The 20880-nt window shown below is 40.0% G+C and overlaps 2 protein-coding genes across 13 annotated transcripts in view; both read left to right on the top strand.

Moving 5' to 3' along the window:
- LOC105691933 (disco-interacting protein 2) overlaps nt 1–19490 on the top strand; it is a 28394-nt gene extending 8904 nt beyond the window's left edge. For 2 of the 10 annotated variants that reach the window (XM_020855789.2, XM_048652348.1), the window contains exons 2-13: nt 65–136; nt 2533–2772; nt 6639–6770; nt 8460–10268; nt 10354–10784; nt 10880–11111; nt 12439–12569; nt 12653–13039; nt 13120–13455; nt 13546–13842; nt 13926–14479; nt 16342–19490. In XM_020855789.2, coding sequence (XP_020711448.2) covers nt 65–136; nt 2533–2772; nt 6639–6770; nt 8460–10268; nt 10354–10784; nt 10880–11111; nt 12439–12569; nt 12653–13039; nt 13120–13455; nt 13546–13842; nt 13926–14479; nt 16342–16594 — 4874 coding nt within the window. In that variant the 3' untranslated portion in view covers nt 16595–19490. Of the gene's footprint in view, nt 1–64; nt 137–2532; nt 2773–3229; nt 5031–6638; nt 6771–8459; nt 10269–10353; nt 10785–10879; nt 11112–12438; nt 12570–12652; nt 13040–13119; nt 13456–13545; nt 13843–13925; nt 14480–16341 lie in introns of those variants that run through there. The other 8 variants (XM_020855792.2, XM_048652351.1, XM_012410762.3 and 5 more) reach the window with 6 other exon arrangements.
- Nucleotides 19491–20134: 644 nt separating this feature from the next.
- Nucleotides 20135–20880, top strand: part of LOC105691858 (band 3 anion transport protein) — a 32201-nt gene continuing 31455 nt past the window's right edge. Inside the window, exon 1 of one of the 3 annotated variants that reach the window (XM_048652354.1) lies at nt 20135–20722. The gene's annotated coding sequence lies outside the window, so the exon portion shown is untranslated. The remainder of the gene's footprint in view (nt 20723–20880) is intronic. The other 2 variants (XM_048652358.1, XM_012410611.3) reach the window with 2 other exon arrangements.

The raw sequence follows: 20880 nt of genomic DNA, 5'->3' as shown, positions 1-20880 counted from the left end.
TTTTGATTATGAAAATTTCCAATTTAACGTTATTTCATTTTTTTCTCTCAACTATCTGTCGCAGGGGACATAACGCAGAAAGGCTATGAGAAGAAAAGGACCCGTTTGCTGCAGCAGTACAGCTCCAAACAACAGGGTGAGTTCGTCAACTTTTAATCTTCTATTTTTTACTCTATTTATTAATATTAATTTATTTTATTTCTCAAGCATGAACCGCAATTCATTTATCATTTCGCCAACCGTATACCTATTATGCGCGTGCTATGTATAATGAATTATCTATTTACTCATAAGGATAGGTGTACTAATATTTTTGGGGTGCAAAAAAAAAAAAAGAAAAAAAAAAATCGAGGAAAATTGCTGAAATGAAGCGAACGAGTCTCTCGCACCGAAAAGAATGCGTTTACACAATGCAGCCGTAGAGTTTCATGGTGATAACGAACCCAAAGAGATGTAAAAAAAAAAAAAAAAAAAACACGAAACGAGGATTGTGGAATTTAAATGATTACCTCACTCTAATGAATTAAAGAAATTACATCCGATGAATAAAAATGTCGTTTCTTACCACGTTTGGAGACGTTGACCGTCGGTCCACTTTCGGTCGAGGTGAAAAAAAGAAACAACAATTAAGTAGAAAAAGAAGCTAATTCGGAAAGGGAGAACGTACACGTGTAGATAATGAAAAGCAAAAATAAAAAAAAGTCTATAAAAATTATTCCCTTTCGTAAGGGGCGGTAAGTAAATAGATGAACAAAGATTGTACGTACATATATTATATATTTATGGATGAAATGTTGAAACTATCACTCACGCTATATGAAGCTATATACCTGTCTACTAATTATCAGGACGTTGCCTCGTAACAATTCTCAGAAAATATAGAAAACGAGTACATAGACGTGGACGTGTATATGCGCTTGTGTGTTTAAATAGGAGATTTATCTTTTTACATATTGTATAAACAATAATCATCGCATACATTATACGAATATGAACAATGGCAGATCTAAATTACCCAAGTGAAAACTGTGTATGTATGTAGACGCTATAGAATCGTTTGCATTTATCAAGGACACTTTTTTGCGCGCTGCAGAGTTAATTTTTCCCAACTATTTTTCATCCTTTCTTTTTTTGCTGTAACTATGTCAGTGCAAGTTACGTTATACATAGCGGGCGATTCGCTGCTCATTAATTAATCGCTTGAATACCCGAGTTTTTCGCATTTTCGGCGTAGACTTTTCTCAACAGGCTTGAATTACGCCATTTTTTTTTCCTTTTTTTCTTTTATATACAGAGTGTATAAGACATTGAAACGATCGGTTGTTTTTAATTTCGAGAGATTTTTCTACACCGGTTTATATACTCCTACGGTGTATGCATTACGCTTATTTATATCATATGTATGCACGATTCAGTAGCATCTTAAAATTGACCGAAGTGGCTGCGGTACACCGAATTGATAATTGCGATCGTAAATTGTCAATTGACCTATGACCTCACTCGCAATTTGTGCAACAGCTTTGAATAATGAGGATTTATTTTATTCGAAAGAAAAGAAAAAAAAAAAAAAAAAAATGTGCACTCGTGCAGCGTAGTTACAATAATATGCATATTATATTCGTACGTATATCATTTCGTATTAAAACGTAATTTTCATTCTTTGTCTTTTGCTACGAATATAGATTAGAATAATACCATTACCATTACTAATAATAATAGAGATCAATCGATACGAGTATTCATAATTTTCATACAGATAAGTTCATACTGCTGCTGCTGCTTGAGCGCCTTGATTGAATTTTCACATCCATGATCCTGCAGTGCGTTATTAAAGTTGTGTTTTTGTTATAATTATTAACATTAATATATTATTATTGATAATTAGTAGAAAGTTCGCTTATTTATTATTACAATCGCATACACGTATAACGTAGAATTTAATTTTTCAATACACACGAGTACACACGTTTATTGAGCTGTACTTACCTCGCGGTGAAACCGGCGCGGGTCGTTAATAAAGTTGCCTGTAATCCGGCGCGACTCGATCGGTCGGCCTGGTAGGGCGCCTGCATACCGGCAACCCCGAATACGACCCGCGGAGCGGAATCCATTTGATATTCGAAGCAACTTTTCAACCGTGCCATTCACATCCTAACGTCGTTATCAATCTCCAATCATTCGTTATTTTTATTATTGTGACTCGCGTGTTTCTTATCACCGCGATATCGGGTAATCAGCTCCGCGGATTCCGGTAGGTGAAATCTATACGCGCTGAGCAAAACTTGGCGAATTTTATTGCTGGTAACGCCGTCGATCCAACGATAATAATTGAAACGACTGTAACCATTAATAACGATCATTATCTGCCATTGTCCAGCATTAATTGTATCGAATACAAGACGACGACAACGAGAATCGGGTCTGCGAATATCGCGAGGGTTCCACGTCGGTTAATAGAAATAAAGAAAGGCGATAAGGGCCGAGGAATTCATGTGTTTTCTTTGTGCGGACGATGATGTGGCTTTATCACAGGGGGTGGAGGTGGAGGTGGAGGTGTCGGTAACACCGTCGTCGGGGTTGTTGGGGTTGCCGGAGGATTCGGAAGTGGCAGTTCCGAGAGAAGTGGAAGTGGTGGAATTGGTGGTGGAGGTGTTGGTAGCGGAACCGGATATGGCAGCGGAGGCACCGGGGGCGGAGGAGGTGGACGTCCTCAGCCACGCGCTCGACGCACGCAACGTCGCGTAACCCACTCGGAGAAACGCTATCACTCAGGTAGCTGGTACTCTCTCGCTCTCTTTGTCTCTCTATCTCTGTCTCTGTCTCTATTGAATAAATTTTGTATCACTTTTATTACTACATACCATATTTCTGTATATCAAAGATAGCTTTACTCTTCATCCTCTTCGCATAGCTCTTCTTTTTCTCACGTCTTCGTCCTAAAGATAGAAACTTAAGATTTCTTCTATATAACCATATCTGTTTCTATAACTGTTGCCGTTTTCAAATTTTCCATTTTATTTCATTTCGTTTTTTCCCGGTGTGTCGTACGTACAGCTATATTTCTTATTGTTGTATAGTATATATAAAAAATTCGTGGCTAGTTTAAATTATTTATTTAACAAGTAATAATAATAACAACGATAATAATAATAATCTTATCCACTCTTTACTCTACTATTTTTCTATTTATTTATATACATACATCATTGTGTAGTTCGTATATATGTATATGGATATGGATATTCGTAGTACACAGGGATATGTAAAGGCTCCTGTTTGTTGCTGTTGCTGTTGCTGTTGCTACCGCTGCTATGCATATTGGCTACTTACTGGGACAAAACCGGTACATTAAAATTGCGGTCACTAACTCACAGACTCGTTGGCTAATTACGTAACTTATGAAATGTAACGTTACACGTGGCCTAGGTACACGACCTATGTACAACTATTATGCGCTAGTTACGTACACGTTTATACGCGCATAATGGTACAGCGGTACAATACCTATGGTTAGACGCACACGTGACTATTTCATACTATTTTATACTTATATATATACAATTTGGTCGCGCACGCCGTTTGGCAAATCATGTACAATAGTTATTAACCTATGTGTACTCATTTACATTTATCAATACGTCGCGTATAATGTATAGATAATTAGTGGAGTAAATCGTTTCTCCATTGAATCTTTAAAAATCGATCCAATTAAAGAACCGACTAACTATGTATTATATTATATTTAAACGTAACGTACGTACGCACCTCGTTCACGCGCTCTGATTCATCCGAAGTTCTGAGCACGAAAATGGGGTGCGAAATGGGGGGTGTAGGGTAGGGTGTACCGTGCGGTAGATTCGTTAACGCAATGGCGTCGCGACGGTATAAATTGAGTTACCTCTTCAAAAATAATTAACGCACACCGCGTGTCATTCACAAGCGTATCAATGTAGACGGTGCTAATTAATCGCGTGTTATTTATTATTCTTCAATTTTATTTTCGTTTCAACGCCCACGTGCCGCCATCCCGCCGATTCGTGTATTGGGTAATAATTGTTGCATGTGTGTATGGAGATCGCGTAGAAAACGAATCACACCGACTTTCGATTTTATTAGCCACACTCTATGTAGCGGAAATACGAGATGTGTAGGATACGGGTGTAGCGAATACATTATATACGAAGGTCAATCGATGATGGTTTTATTAGTTTTATTTATATACAATCGTTAAATTAGACGCGTTTAATCCTTGGATCGATACACCCACGTGTTACTTTTTATGCTATACTGATTGATCAATAAGACGAGATTAATTATCGGCCGTAATTCACCGGCATCTGATTAGCATACCTATGAGTTGTTAGGTGTGTTATAACGTTTGGTGAAATTCAGGAAAATTATAAGAACGCACGTAAATGATACTTTTCTTTCTAAGAAAGTCGATGAGATTTAAACAGATTAAAAACGCTCGCCATCTTGGATGTAATATCAGTGATTCAATACCACTTCCCGCTTCCTCTACAGGGTTTTCCATTTTTCAGAACGAATAGAACTCGACCTTTTTCGGAGATTTATCGGACCGGAGAGGAGAATCGACGAAAAAATTCTCTGCATCTTCGAGGACCGAGTAGTTATACAGCTCGGAAAAATTCTTAGCGACCGCGAAATTGTGCACAATTTTGAAAAATACACAAATAAATCTCGCGATCAACGCGGACACCCTGTACATCGCTCCGTGTTCTTTGAATACAAAGTGCATCGTGTATCTGCTGCGGTATAATTTCGTAAGAAATCTTACTCATACGATTTTATGGAATACGCATTGACCGATGGAATCGTCATTTTCATAAACGTTCGCGAGTCGGGTTCGTCACGTCCAGTCAGTCAGTCAGTCATTCGGTCAGTCGTTCGATCGGTCGACTTTACAGCGATTACTCAGTGACGTAAAGTGCATCAAATTTGGATACATCCTCTCTTTTTTAATAACATTTATCTCGCCCAACGAATCAACAGCCGTTTTTGGGACTACGGTATTGTATTCTGTTTTTCTTCTCCGTTTTTTTTTTTTTTTCTCCTTTTGGTCATACGTACTGGATTTTTTTGCCTTTTTAAACATATTCCACTCCCTCCATTAGCAGATTGGCTTTCGATAGAGCTGGTTGTGGCGCACCTACGCCTAATGAATCTTGGCATTAAAAGTTGTGCGCGAAACCAACTATACTATAAGCCGCGCCTACGATCTCGATCGCATTATACGTGGGTGGATATGGAAAATATGCGGCTGTAATGTACGGACTATATCGTGGAGAAATAATTTGTTAAACGTCGTTTAGAAAGTCCATACAGACACCGAAATGAAATTTTTCGTCGCCAATTATCTTTAGGCGCACAAAAATCGATTCGGGAATGATGCAGACATGGCGTGAATGTTTTTTCATTCCTTTTTCTTCTCTCTTTGTTCTTTCGAGTATATCGCCGAGTGAGTGAGGTTGTTAGAAAATTTCGGACGCATCATCCGGTGCCGGTGAATCGCGGATAGCCGAGGATTTTTATCTATTTTTAACGGGAACGAGCTCTCAATAGATTCAACGGCCTGTACGATAAAAAGAAAAGAGAATAAAAAAAAAAAGTAACGGAAAAAAAGGAGGAAATAAATGGAATCACAATCGCTGAAAAACGGCTAAACCCGCGGTAACCTATATGTAATTATATTCAACTGGACAATAGCACTTTACGCGGGTACTTTCGTTAGATAACCGAAGCATGCGGTATGCAATGTCCTACCGACATAACTATGTATACCCAGGTATAACGTCGTATACATAAACGACTGATACATGGACAGACAATTTACCGTGCGTGTCACATTTCCTGCGAGACAAGCAGCATAAGCTTTGAGTTCGTTGCTATGCTGCCGCTGCTGCTGCCGCCGCCGCCGCCGCTGCTGCGATATTTATTTCGATTCGTTTTTTAATCGCTAAAATTTAATTGAATATCAATTTTTCGAATTTTTTTCGACTGGAAATCGGTGCGAGATTTGTGCGTTAACGACAATAATCGTCGACCGGGAGAGTTATTGAAAAAAATTAATAAACGGATACCAGGTAATCGTAGGCAAAAATTTTTTAATTTTTTTCTTTATTTTCGTTTTTTCTGATAGTCTATGAAGAATTCTTTCGAACAGCGAGGCTCTGGTTGAATTTTAATTATACGATAATATCATGTATCGGTGTTGGTTATTGGTGAAGGGTAAAATAATAATTATACAATTAGTGGACGTGATAATTAGCGCTGGATAATTGCATGCCATGCGGTTTGGAGTTGGTTAGTTCATTTGTTGAATTTTTCCTTGGAAAAATATCGCAGCGGGTCCGAGCGAAATTCAATTGCGTTATGGGTCATATTTCTTAACGGTGGTCGGATTTCGTTGTCTGAAGGGGGAAAAAAAACCGATCAAATAATGAAATACTGAGACCGCATTTAAATTCCTTGTGGTTATCGCGATATTTTTTTTTCTACCGTCGTCGCTACCGTTGTCCTGTTATTGAAATTATTTTTTTATTTTTTTTTTTTATTCTTTGTGTCTGTTCTAATCGTTGTCGTTGTTAGATTGTTGTTATTGTTGTTGTTGCATGCAGGAGGCCGGCTGGCCCCAGGAATTGCGAGTCCCTCGGGCTCCGTTGGTTCGGGAAACGCTGCGAATTCAAATACGGCAGCTGCTAGACGCGGAAATCGAAGGCTCACGCGCAATGAAAGCCGCTATCATTCTGGTGAGTATCATAAATTGGAAGGAAAAAAAAAAGCCGTAAAGAATGAAGACAATAATTGAAATCTAGATCGAAACATAATATCGTGGGAAACGAGTGAATCTCTGCCTTTATCTACTCCTAATAAATCAAGATCTGACAATGAGGTGCGTCAGGTCTGCGTGACGTGAAAAAAATATTCCGCTATCTATGTCAATGACTTTTAGAATGGCTGAATTACACGTAAATTTCTTCGAATGCTGCCAATTTTCTTTGATAACCTCCATCTATTCTTCATTTTTGCATCTTATTTTAAAATAGGAATGATCTTCGAAACGCAAATAATTCACGTTTTGGAATGTGAGTTGCCTTTTCGTTCTCTTCTTACGCCTGATTATATGGAACTTCTCTCTAGTTGTAATCGATTTTCCGACCCCCTCGCCGTGATTTTAATCTCATTGCGTTTGCCGGATTCATAAAAAGAACTCGATCGATAAAATGAATTTACTCGCGGTGCTTTCGAAGGTGAATTTAAAATTGAATGAAAGATTAACAAGAATTAATTACCGGGGTGCGCTTCATGCCTCGCATTTGTGATTTACTTGAAATATTTGTTCGATTTGACGCTTTTCGTTTTTCTTTCAACAAAGCTGCTGCAGGATGCGCACGTCTGCCGGCCAACATAATTGATTTCCATCGCTTTGTCAGAGATAAGATTAAAAGTAGGGTAAATTTTCTGGTCTCTTTCCGGGTCATCACAATTCTATGCCGATTTATATGTATAGATAGCCTTTATCTATGATTCAGCCTATCCGCAGTGAGTTTGATTTTATCGTAGAACAGATAAGAAGGTAAATATCTGTGACTAATATCGGTGAAGATGTCTCGAGAGTCTTGTTTTGCAAATTCTCCACTTTTCTTTTCTCCTGATTTCTTGTGCCTCAATTTTCAAAGTCTGAAGTTGAAAATCTCCGGTCCACCGATAGTTTCCAAACACGCAGTGGATCAGCTGAGCAAATATCTATCCGCATCCGTTCTTCTCTCGTAGATAAGATTATGCAGGACGCTTGCAATAGATAGGGAATTTCGGCGGAGGTTTTTACAACATCAGAAAATTTTCATATCACCAGAGATGAAATAGCAGTGAAACGAAACGTCGGTCTTCTTCAAATTTCGATTTCCAAATTGAATACCAACAATTATAAACACAGACACTGCATTGCATGTAGATATACTAAATTTGCATTTTCTCTATATGTTTATCTCATCATATTACTGTGGATATTGCGAATGTCTTAATGTTGCATGTGGTACTTTTATATTCAAGAAAACTAAGATTTCAGTTACGATCTGATAATCGCACCAATTTTTTTCGCTCAATATTCTTGTTCCTATATCGAATGCTCGATCCATAACGCCGTTTATTACAACAGTGAAACATAGAAACAGATGTGAGTTTTAAACGCCGACATTTTAATGCTAGAAAGTCTTTGCTATCGTTCGAGATTGTCTCGCTTATGGAATTATTAATATATATCTAAATATAAATCTGGCGAGTAACAAATTTCGGTTTGATAACACATAATTTGTGGCGCGTTATTTCTGGGAATATAAATTATGAATCGTATCGAGTAATGAAAACATTGAAAATAGCCGTGCACAATTCAGATTTCCTGGTATTATTTATTAAACTAACGTTACTTATCGATGCAGAGGTACGCCAAGAGGCAGTCCAGCAGGCGTTGGCTGCCATGCAAGGTCGCCCAAAGCCGTCGCTCCCAATGCCGTCGAAGCGTACGTCTGTGATGGCCAGAAGTCCGGATCGAGAACGTCGAGACAGCGGAGAATCCAGCAGCGACGAGGACAGCGTTGTCACGGAAGAGAGCCCGGGAGCCGGGGGACCAACGGGAACGGGACTTTCCGACACCAGTAGCACAGGTTCCGCACGAGACACTCCGCCACCCCCGAGACCGCCTGCCAGGCGCCCACCTGCGGACATCACGGACATCGCGGAGTACGCACCTCACGCTTATTGCAACATTCAACCTCCAGACGTAACGCACACCACGCAATCCCGGAGACCCGGAGCCGACAGAGTGAACCGCTATCACGTGGTAGAGGACAATACCGGGACAACCGGGAGGTGGAAGGTCTCCGCGAAAATTCAGCAGCTCTTGAACACTCTGAAAAGACCGAAGAGAAGGCCGCTACCGGAGTTCTACGAGGACGACGACATAGAGCTGGAAATAGCGGCGAACCCCAAAGATCCGAATGCGCCGAAGCCGGAGGGAGGTTCGATGACTTCCGCCGTTGGCGAACAGCTCTCGGTCCCTTCGGGGCTACCGAGATCCTTGGAGGCGGCCATACAACGATACGGTTCGGCTAGCTACAAAGCTCCGGCCGCGACCGTTCTGGATCCAAACGGAAAACCATACGTACCTCTCACCTACGGAAAACTGTTGAGCCGATCTCACAAAATTGCTTACACTTTATTGAACAAAGCACTGAGTCGCAGCGGGGACTGCTGCCTAAAACCTGGCGACCGCATAGCCTTGGTCTACCCGAACAACGACCCGATTAGTTTTATGTGTGCTTTTTACGGCTGCCTTCAAGCCGGAATCGTACCGGTTCCTATCGAGGTACCTCTGACTCGGCGAGATGCGGGATCGCAGCAGATCGGATTTCTCCTAGGTAGTTGCGGCATACAAGTCGCTCTTACTAGCGAGGTGTGTCTCAAGGGTTTGCCCAAGACCGCAGCCGGCGAAGTGGTCGCGTTCAAGGGCTGGCCGAAGCTGCATTGGTTCGTCACCGAGCATCTCGGAAAGACGCCGAAGGACTGGTCGCCTCCGCCAAGACTGACCGACGACACTCCGGCGTACATAGAATACACGACTGACAAGGACGGTTCCGTTATGGGAGTCACCGTTACCAGGGCAGCTATGCTGGCTAATTGTAGAGCTTTGACGATGGCCTGCGGTTATACCGAGGGTGAAAATGCCGTGTGTGTCTTAGATTTTAAGAGGGAAGTGGGACTGTGGCACAGCACGCTGACCAGTATTCTTAACGGAATGCACGTAGTCTTCATTCCGTACGCTCTGATGAAGGTCAGCCCCGCCAGTTGGATGCAGATGATCACCAAGCATCGAGCGACTGTCGCTGTTGTGAAATCCAGAGACTTGCATTGGGGCCTGCTCGCGACCAAAGATCACAAAGACATTTCCTTGTCGTCCCTCAGACTCCTGCTCGTCGCTGACGGCGCCAACCCCTGGTCCTTGTCCTCCTGCGATCAATTCCTATCAGTTTTTCAATCCAAGGGTCTCCGACCTGACGCTGTGTGCCCGTGTGCGTCCTCCAGTGAAGCTCTTACCGTATCCGTGAGGAGACCTGGACGAGCGGGTGTGAATGCAACCGGACGAGGCGTCCTGTCAATGTCCGGGCTTAGCTACGGAGTCGTTCGCGTTGACCAAGAAAATTCTCTGACTTCACTCACCCTGCAGGACTGTGGACAGGTCATGCCTGGAAGTAAGGCGGAGTCTATTGCTCCATCGGAATTCCTGTAGGAATCGTTACTCGCCGATTGTCTATTGACCATTATTCTCCTTTTCAGGTGTCGTCGTAGTTGTTAAAATGGAAGGGCAGCCGTTCATCTGCAAAACTGACGAAGTTGGAGAAATATGCGTTCATAGTTCGGCGACGGGAAATCAGTACTGGGGACTCCAAGGGCTCACGAATAACACCTTCAAAGTATCTCCGTTACAACCGGATGGAACTCCGCAAGGCGAAGTGGAGTACACGAGATCTGGACTGCTCGGTTTCCTTGGTCCTGGTGGTCTAGTTTTTGTTTGCGGATCGCGGGACGGCTTAATGACCGTCACCGGGAGAAAACACAACGCGGATGACATCATTGCTACTGTACTGGCTGTGGAACCAATGAAATTTATTTACCGAGGCAGAATCGCCGTATTTAGCGTCAGGGTACTACGAGATGAAAGGATATGCGTGGTTGCCGAACAGAGACCGGACTGCAGCGAGGAAGAGGTGAGGATAATTCTACCGCTGACGAAATTTTACTTCAGCTAGAAGTTGTCGTTGGCAACGTGTGATTGATTTTTGATTTATCGTTTATTTCGCAGAGCTTTCAATGGATGTCCAGGGTGCTACAAGCTGTAGACTCGATTCATGCGGTTGGAATTTATTGTCTTGCCCTAGTGCCTCCTAATTATCTTCCAAAAACGCCTCTGGGAGGAATACATTTGTCGGAAACAAAACGGCGTTTCTTGGAAGGAGCATTACATCCTGCAAACGTATTACTTTGCCCACATACTTGCGTGACCAACTTACCAAAACCTCGCGAAGTACATTCGGGTAAGCAATACCGTCCAACCTATGTCATAAATCATCCGTAGGATCAGGTGTGTAAACGCGATTCCAATCAAACGTTCGTGTAAGTAAAATCTTTGCTTCATCGTGAACATTGGCTACAGGACAACCAACTGTTGGTAGCTTGCCGTAAGTTCGTTCTTTTTTTTTCTCAAGAAAACGTTGACGATATCCTTTATGCAATTCACAATTCAGAAGCTTACGAGACATTGTGAAAAATATTCGAGCGACTCGAAATTTTCCAACTATACTTATTTCGCGTGAAGAAAAATATGACATAAATGTTTCCGCTATGTGTAATATGCTATTTTTTCATTAATCGTTTCGGTCACGATCCAATTGTTGAAATCATTGTATTCCATCGCGTACGTAACGTCCACTGCGGAGTTTTGGAAGCTTCTGATTCACTGTTGAAGTAAATGTTGCTACTTGTTTGTATTCGTATCTGTACATTTCAGATGGTATAACAGTGTGAATCAAATGAATCATCTAGCTCTACACAGTCTATCGTTTTTTATTTTCGCTCATTTATCACTTTCAAAAACATACATATATTATTTAACTTATTATCTTTCTGAAGTACTCGACATGATATACAAAGGAGAACAAGCAATTCTCTACACTTTTCGGAAACAATGATAGTTTTCGAGTCGTTTTATTTGTAGCTTAATTTAGTCGGCGGACCAGTGTTTTGCATAATTTTACATACATCACACCGATCGCAGATTGTCTTACAATTAGCCACACTTTGTTTTACTGTATATCGAATCCATTGAGGCGACAAATTCAGACAATATGTCTAATTCTTGATTTTCAACATCAAAATTACAGTTGAACACAAACATCTTTCATAGGTGGCAAGTTTCGAATATCTTCCAAAATGTTGAAAATCTTTTAGTTAGCCATATTCATCCCCCATAAAAATCAGAATAAATATTCAACGACATGGAGAATCCTTCGGCCAAATGTGTCGTCTTGCCACCTATGTTAACATTGCATAATGTTATGCTGAGCTTTGTTTTTACATTTTATGCCATTTGGTACCTTGTGCTTAGCATGTACCCCATAAATTTTGTCGTTCCCTCTTTCTTTTGGCTGAGTTCTGAATGACCCCCGATACCCCATAAGCCTGTATTATTTTTTGCCACTCAAATTTATTATAAATTGCTCTCATATACATATATATTAAAGTACACCACCTATTCGCTAGCTTTTATTTTCTGGTCTCAGTCAGGGGAGAGTGTGCGAGGTACTCATTATTGGGTTGAGTGTTTGTGTTGGTTTACTAACGGAATGGTGCGGGGGCGTGTAGCGGGGGATTCTGTTGCAGACGTTGGACCAGCCAGCGTTATGGTCGGCAACATCGTCCAAGGGAATCGTTTGGCGTCAGCGCAGGGACGAGATATGGGGATCCTGGACGAAGACAGTGACAGTGCCAAGAAGGTAGCACCATCTATTGTTCTTTCCTACGGATATCGATTTCCTGGGTGCAAGTCGCGTGAAACTCACGGTTTTTCCTGTTACAGTATCAATTTATATCAGAAATTCTACGGTGGCGGGCCGCCAGTACCTCGGATCACGTAATCTTCACGCTGCTGAACGCGAAGGGAGCAATAGCGACTTCGTTGTCGTGTTCGCAGCTGCACAAAAAAGCAGAGAGGATTGGAAATTTGCTGTTAGATCGGGGACGAATCAATACGGGGGACCACGTTGCGCTGATTTTCCCTCCTGGAATAGATCTGATTTGTGCTTTCTACGGGTGCTTGTACGTCGGGGCTGTACCGGTCACAATCAGACCACCTCATCCACAAAATCTTCAAACTACCCTACCCACCGTTAGAATGATCGTGGACGTCAGTAAATCCGTACTGGTCTTGTCTAATCAAACTCTGCTGAAGCTCCTGAAGTCAAAGGTATACATATAGAAATCAACGGACCGTTGATTACTTTCACGTGAGCCATGAATAATTAGTAATTTCCATCCGTCCCGCAGGAAGCTAACAACGTAGTTGACATGAAAACTTGGCCAACGACGTTGGATATGGACGATATGCCAAAAAAGAAGCTTCCGGTAATGTACAGAGCTCCGACGGCAGAGATGTTAGCGTATTTAGATTTTAGCGTATCGACGACAGGCATGCTTGCCGGAATCAAAATGTCACATGCAGCGGTTACCTCCTTGTGTCGAGCTATGAAACTCGCTTGTGAGTTGTATCCATCGAGACACATAGCCTTATGTTTGGACCCGTATTCCGGTCTGGGATTCGCACTGTGGTGTCTCAGCAGCATATACAGCGGGCATCATTCCATTCTTATACCACCGTCGGAGGTAATTCATCATTTCAATCGGTATTCTACACTATAAAACAAAAAGCCGCTGCAATTGTGTACTAACGAGTCTATGATCGATTCCTTACAGGTCGAAGCGAATCCCGCTTCATGGCTATCCGCGGTGAGTCAGCACAGAGTAAGAGACACTTTCTGTTCCTACGGTGTAATGGAATTGTGCACGAAGGGTCTTGGTTCTTCCGTACATGCTCTCAAGACTCGTGGTGTTAGTCTTGCCTGTGTTAGAACGTGCGTCGTTGTTGCCGAAGAGAGACCACGGATAGCGTTGACGACCAGCTTCAGCAAACTCTTTTCCGCTCTTGGGTTGAGCCCTCGTGCGGTATCTACTTCCTTTGGCTGCAGAGTCAACACAGCCATATGTCTTCAGGTTTGTCGTCGTCTTTGGGTCGCGCTGAACGGATCTCTCAATGTTTCTGCAAATGTCAATGATTTTATCTCAATTTCCAACAGGGAGCATCTAGTCCAGAACCATCGACCGTATATGTTGATTTACGGGCCCTGAGAAACGACAGAGTATCGTTAGTAGAGAGAGGAAGTCCTCATTCCTTGTGCTTAATGGAATCGGGGAAACTGTTACCAGGAGTAAAAGTGATCATTGCAAACCCGGAGACAAAGGGTCAGTGCGGGGATTCGCACCTCGGAGAAATCTGGGTTCAATCTTCGCACAACGCCAGTGGATACTTTACGATCTACGGAGATGAAAGTGACTATGCAGATCACTTCAACGCCCGTCTTGTCACAGGCAATACCGGAGAAGTTTACGCGAGAACTGGCTACCTGGGTTTCCTCAGGCGCACCGAAAGCGTCCAACAATCAGCTGTAGGTGACACACCAGGAGATAGTTCTGCCTCGGAGGCGGAAGGACCTCCGGTAGACGCTGAGCTCCACGATGCGGTGTTCGTGGTTGGTGCACTTGATGAAGCGATTTTACTCAGAGGCATGCGATATCATCCGATCGACATCGAAAACAGCGTAATGAGGTGTCATAAGAAGATTGCCGAATGGTGAGTGCAAAGATTTATCAATGCAGATAAAATATTTGGATTACGTTATCGAGTTACATTATCGAGTAAATTCTTCACGCCGATATGATGCGTAGTTGCCTAATTATCTGAACCGTATTCAATTCATCGAAATGATCTTGCTCTCACTGTGTTAAATTCATATTTATTTATTTGGGAGGGATGAAATGAGTTTCAAATATCACCACTTGTCTTCAAAAGCTTGGATTCAAGTTGCTGTTATTTGTTTCGGCTGAAAATAAGTTTTCAAAGTTGTGTGAGAATGCTGATTGCATAAACACATTAAAAATGAACAGTCTCTTCGTTCTTCAGACTTTTACAATGTTTTCCTTAATGTTACGGGTGAATAACGAGTTTGCATCAGAAAAGGAAGCTCTCCCCCTTGAAACTCATGATCAAACAATTTTTCATAAAAAAAAAAAATCGTGTATTTTTATTGACTCATGATTCTGACTTTTGAAATTCGGAAAGCAAATACATAATTTGTCTCGGAGGGAATTGGGACAAAGTCGCACATCTGTGTAAAGCTCTATAAATCACTTTGCTCGAATTCTTCGCAAATAGATTCGAGTAAACGTGGATTTTCAGTATTTTATATTTGGCGGGCTAATAACAAACGTCGATATAGAAAGAACAGCTTGTTCAATATTTGTCATGAATCGACTATAATGTTTGGTCTTCTTGATCACCTGCTGCGCTCAGCTTGATGTTTTTTTTTGTTGAAAAAGTTTTATATTTCCGTTGAATTCTTTGAGCTCTCATCATATCTTTATTTGTTATTTCTTTCTTACCAACTAATAATCGAGTCTTAATGACAATCAACATTTTCTAATAATAATACACTTGTGAAGTTGTAACTGAAATCAACAAAGTCTCGATCCCGTAATACATTAACACGGCCCTTGAAAGACAGGCTCAAAAGCGATTAGATAATTGATATTTTTACACCATGCTCTTGCGTATAACAAGTCTGGTGCGCAGGTACAGATCAGAAATTTTATTCTTTTAATATACGTTCTTCAAGTCACATGCGCCAAGCGAGCTAATCGCGTAGCCACAAGAGCGTTGAATGCTATTTTCTTGGCAGAAGCTTAGATCGTTAGAGAAGTAATTTTTAAATCGATTCATTTGAAAAAAATTAACACCAAGAACCATAGTTCCCAGGGTATCACCAATATCTCCGAGCTTCTTTGAAATATTCTTCGGGAGAAATGTACTCTGAAAACACAAAGCATCTTTATCTATTGACATTGATCGAGTTGATTGTATGACACGGCATCCACAGTAATTGAACCGCGGATTCAATGGTTTGAATTACAACGGTCGACGTACTCGTACGGATAAATCAAGGTCTCTCATCGGCATGATCTTCTATCTTGTTTGACTGCCGCGATCCGACTGATTAGTCCGAGTTAATCACCAGCTGCCTACTGCAGCTCTTAAATATCTCTCCAATTATTATCACTTTATCAATCATACTCTCATTCATAATTACATTATGATTGTATAGCGAGAGTTACATAATCTTCAGCGCATCCATGCCTCTGCAAGGCTATTTGTTACGCCTCAACAGCGGCATCTTATCAAACCAGGTGCAATATTGATGAATAATTTACGTCCATCACTTATCAGATCGAATTCACGTACAAAATTACCATAATATACGCTGGCTTTCAGATCCTACAATTAATTTCTCATGTAGAACAATCAGCTGATTATTTTCAAACAGGAGTATTCCCTGGAATATCCTATCGATGAGATTGGATGCCTCAAAGTTTAGCATTTTACCAATCGCATAGGATAGATGAGCATTATGCATATGATTATGATCGATATTGTTACAGTGCTGTATTCACGTGGACAAATCTGCTGGTGGTCGTTGTTGAATTGGATGGCAGTGAAAGTGAGGCTCTGGATCTGGTGGCTTTGGTGACAAGTGCAGTTCTGGAAGAGCATCATCTTGTTGTCGGAGTTGTCGTTGTTGTGGACCCGGGTGTCGTACCAATAAATTCACGCGGCGAGAAACAACGAATGCATCTGCGTGACGGTTTCCTAGCGGATCAAATAGACCCAATTTACGTTGCGTACAACATGTGAATACCATCGAGCTTTTTAACCCTTATTACAGGCTTCTCTGGACGAATTGCCACGACTTTTTGTGATATATATATAGATATATATTTATATATATTCACATATGAATATATATTATGTAATTACTATTTGTGGGAGCCAGTCTTGAACCTGAAACTCATTGATTTGGGGAGGGCGATTATAGCACAAGTATACAGTAATACGTTTGCATACGTGAATCGATGAGAGATATTGAGTGTTGAGGAGATATTGACACCCTGCGATTCTTAGCGAAGCCAGATATCACGCTTATTCGAAGGACCTGAGACTCTCGAATTCTCGAGCGGTACTATCTAGGTATATAAATTAAATATATTTGGATAGCTCTATCGTAAGGGTATATTAAAAATTAATTACAAAAATTTTGTACACTGAGAATTAATAGTCGTCATTGTCATAATCTTTGTCTTGAGAAGAGACAGCTCAGAAACTGATTTTTGAAAATTGTTAGCCACGTTTTTGTAAGAAACAGATAATAAGTTATGAGGAGTCAGAAGGTTACAATATTTCGAAGTACATATTCTGGAACTAGAGATGCACACTATTTTCGTAAGCACAAAATATCCAGTAGCCGATAAAACGTCTGCAGTACATTGCCATTGCCTGTTCTAAGGCCTTATCACGGATATCAAAGTTCAAGGTGCGATCGATATTAATTTAAGTTTGTCATGACGTAAAGTTATATAGTAAAATCTTTGACGCATAGTCGCCCTAAAGTTGAAGATTTCTCAGTAATTTTAATTGTCCAGAATGATTTTTTCTTTTTGGCGTATTAATTTTCATTCTATTCGCTAACGAACATTCGCGATATTTTGATCCACGAGAATAATTTCATCCGACAAGACTCTGTTTTAAATCGTACTACGTTGGTGCGTTGATCAAAAAAAATTGTTCGATCAAATGAATCGTTGAAAATTCGTGCAAAGCTTGAATTTTAGTCTGACATTTTAACGTATAGAATAACGCACCGTACGGTGATTGTGAAAATAACTTTCGTCGAGAATTATTTAGTTTTATTTATACGACTGTAGTATTTACATAGAATTTGTAGAGCAGCTCATATTATAAACTACCTTATAATTGTAGACCTTCTCGCTAATGAGAGGAAAAAAAATAACACATTCGAAGAGAAAAACCTAAAAAATTAAACGAAACATACGACATACCTATACATATTACACGAATAGGTGCAGTATTTATCTTCCGTGTAGATTTAAAAAACAAAAAAATTTTCCAAGCAGACAAATTTACGTTGGAATTTCATCTTTTTTACAATTGCACATCAGCAACGCGCACTCATATTCAAGATTTTAGAACATGAGAGAAGAGACAAAATAAATAATAAAATACAAACAATTAACGTACATGTAAAACGTAAAATTAACTATGAAAAAAAAGAAACAAGATACAAAACTAAAATATGTCTTTAGACGAAAGAAAGCTCAAAAAAATTCTTGAAAATACAAAAAAACAACCGTACTTGTCATTGAATGCGGTGAATTTTTTTATTTCATGACTACTAAGATGTATATTTGTTAATAGTTTTATAATTTTATATTTTTATTTTATTACATCGATACCATAATATTATTATTGTCATTTCGTTAGTGCAATATACATAATATAATAATAACAATAATGATAATAATATCCTTGTGAGAAAAGGAAATCATAAATTTTGAAAGCGACAAGATTTTTTGTACATACCTATAATAGAATGGGGCAAAAATGATTTAACGACGGACGAAAAAAACGAAAACGTAAATAATCGCATAAAAAATCGTGGCAAATAATAACGAACAAACAAAACATAATTATTGTAATGATTATCAATAGGATAGACGATAGAATGGCTGAGGCAGGCTAAGATTTAACAGTTGCAGTATGGTTACCAGAGTGACCGAGCAATGCAACTAAAAGAAGGATCTGCTTGTGACAATTTTAAGATTACGTGCCATTTCATCTCATATAAACTCATCTCATCTGTTTTCATCCAGTTCATTTGTGTGTCAAGTGCTTTAGATACCCCATAGTGAGAGAATACGTGAGGAATTTGGTTGTGTTATGTATAAATGTTGATACTAGTTGGTAGTTTGACTCGTTAGGATATATTTACAACACTAAAACCCTTTTTTCCCATCGTTTTCCTCACACAGCCCTGCAGGCAATTATAACAATTTACTCTATACATAGGTATACCTATATCAAATATGTATGTATATAATATACATCCTCCCCAAAATTCCTATTCCCCCTATTTCTTTGTTCTCTACTCCCCCTTTCCCCCTTCCACTGTGTATATAAAGCACAAGCCCGCATTACAATTATTAGCTGATTATTATATATATATATATGAATTTAAGTTACGTATAGTATAATTATTATTATTATCATTATTATTACCTATTGCATAGCATTATTATCTTAATTCAACTAATATTCACTCGTTCATCACACCTCTTAACTTTTCCTAATGAAAACGAAAGAAAAAAAACAAAAAAAGCAAACAAGAAAAAATGAAAAAAAAGCCCTGCGTCTCTTAGAATGAAGATATTGTACTATTATTAATGTCTTTAGTGGAACAGATTGTAGTGTTTTCTATAAAATGACATACATCGTCATTATGTAGATTTAATCTTGGATCAAATATCGAGAATCATGAGATCCCTTATTCATGCCCAAAATTACACTATACACACAGAGACGACATTGACACATGAACACATTTGTAATCCACATTGCAATATATGATAGTATATATATTATATAGTATAGTATATATATTATTTATATATAAATCCTAATACAAAGGACATGCGTAGTAAGAACCGATCATCAATAAACGTAATGTACATTTTTATTTGACTATCTTTTTTCTATCCATTCAAACAATAGCCAATTATTGCAAGCCTTAGCCCGCAGTAATATAAAAATGTGGAGGTATTGACAGAAAAAAATCAAATTAAATGGGTTTGCCAACGGTGAACATTTGGCCTACATCTAATATACAAAAGTATCTTAAATACTTGAAGGAAAAAAGTTCTTACAGAATTTTTTACGGTTCCCCACAAAAAGAAAAAATTATCCGCCCTTGACAGAAGTCACGTGTCACGCACGTGGTACAAAAGCATCGGATCATGTCAATGCTCGAGGATGACTAATCTTTAAGGTTTTTTGGGAAGGGATACACTAAAGAAAGTAAAGTGAGAATCTCTTCAATTATCGATAGAATAATGGATAATAAAAGTGCTTCTCTTTGGACACTGCTCTTTTAGTAAGTACCTGAGAAATAAAGGCAAGGGTTGCGTTTAATACCGAACGAAGAAAAAAAAAAACACTGTCCACTTGACGCGAGAACGTGCGGCACGCCGCATGCCGCATTCACACGGTCAACGGCGTAGAGAGAGCTTTTGTCATGGAGACCTGGAATTCGACGCATTCATCTCGTTGAAATTCAGAGTCCCGCAGGACATTTTCAACACACGCCTGTGAGTCCCAGGGCATTCGCCAGTGAGTTTCCATCAGTTTGTTCGAAGCAGCGGCAGCTGCTCCTCGTGCCAGTATTTATCGCGTGGCAGCGGACCGCGACGCAAATATACGCATGATTTTGTACGCGTATCCAGTGCTGTGGATCATTATTCGATACATTTCTTTGCATATTTCCGTCTGAATAGTTTTCTCATATTTGTTCAGCATTTGAAAGCCAAAATAAAAGGAAATATAAGCTACGGCGCAGGCGTGGAATTTGTATCATGGAATATGCGATTAGTTCGGTTTGTTGTGGTTTCTAAAAGCTGTTAGTTTCAAGTAGCGGAAATCGCGAAGTGCATTTGTTTTGAAATTCGACATATTCACACTCTCGGGGTATTTAAATCGAATCGTTAGAGATGAAAAGTGAAAGTCATCCGGCGTGAAATTGTTCACTACAAAAGTGTGTAACGACGCCGTGGCGATGTTTGTTTAGTGAGACCGTTATATGCGCGCATTCGACGCTTGAGAAAAGTTTAAACTGAGGAAAAAAGAATAGAGGAAAACAGGGAGAAGGAAGGGGAGGAAAGAAGAAAGAAAATAGAACAAGTGACATAACTCGCCGTAAGTGAACGTCGGAAAATACTGAGGTTTGGTAACCGATTAGCGAGGTAACAATCACCAAGATTTTCTTAGAATATAAATAAAAAATTTATTTTTAAACCCCATTCGCTCACCCGGGATGCCCGCCGTTAGTTGATTTGTCACTAGTATGCGAAACC

The sequence above is a fragment of the Athalia rosae genome, chromosome 3, assembly GCF_917208135.1.
Source record: "Athalia rosae chromosome 3, iyAthRosa1.1, whole genome shotgun sequence".
Lineage (NCBI taxonomy): Eukaryota > Metazoa > Arthropoda > Insecta > Hymenoptera > Athaliidae > Athalia > Athalia rosae.
This window is presented reverse-complemented; position numbering and strand designations above follow the sequence as displayed.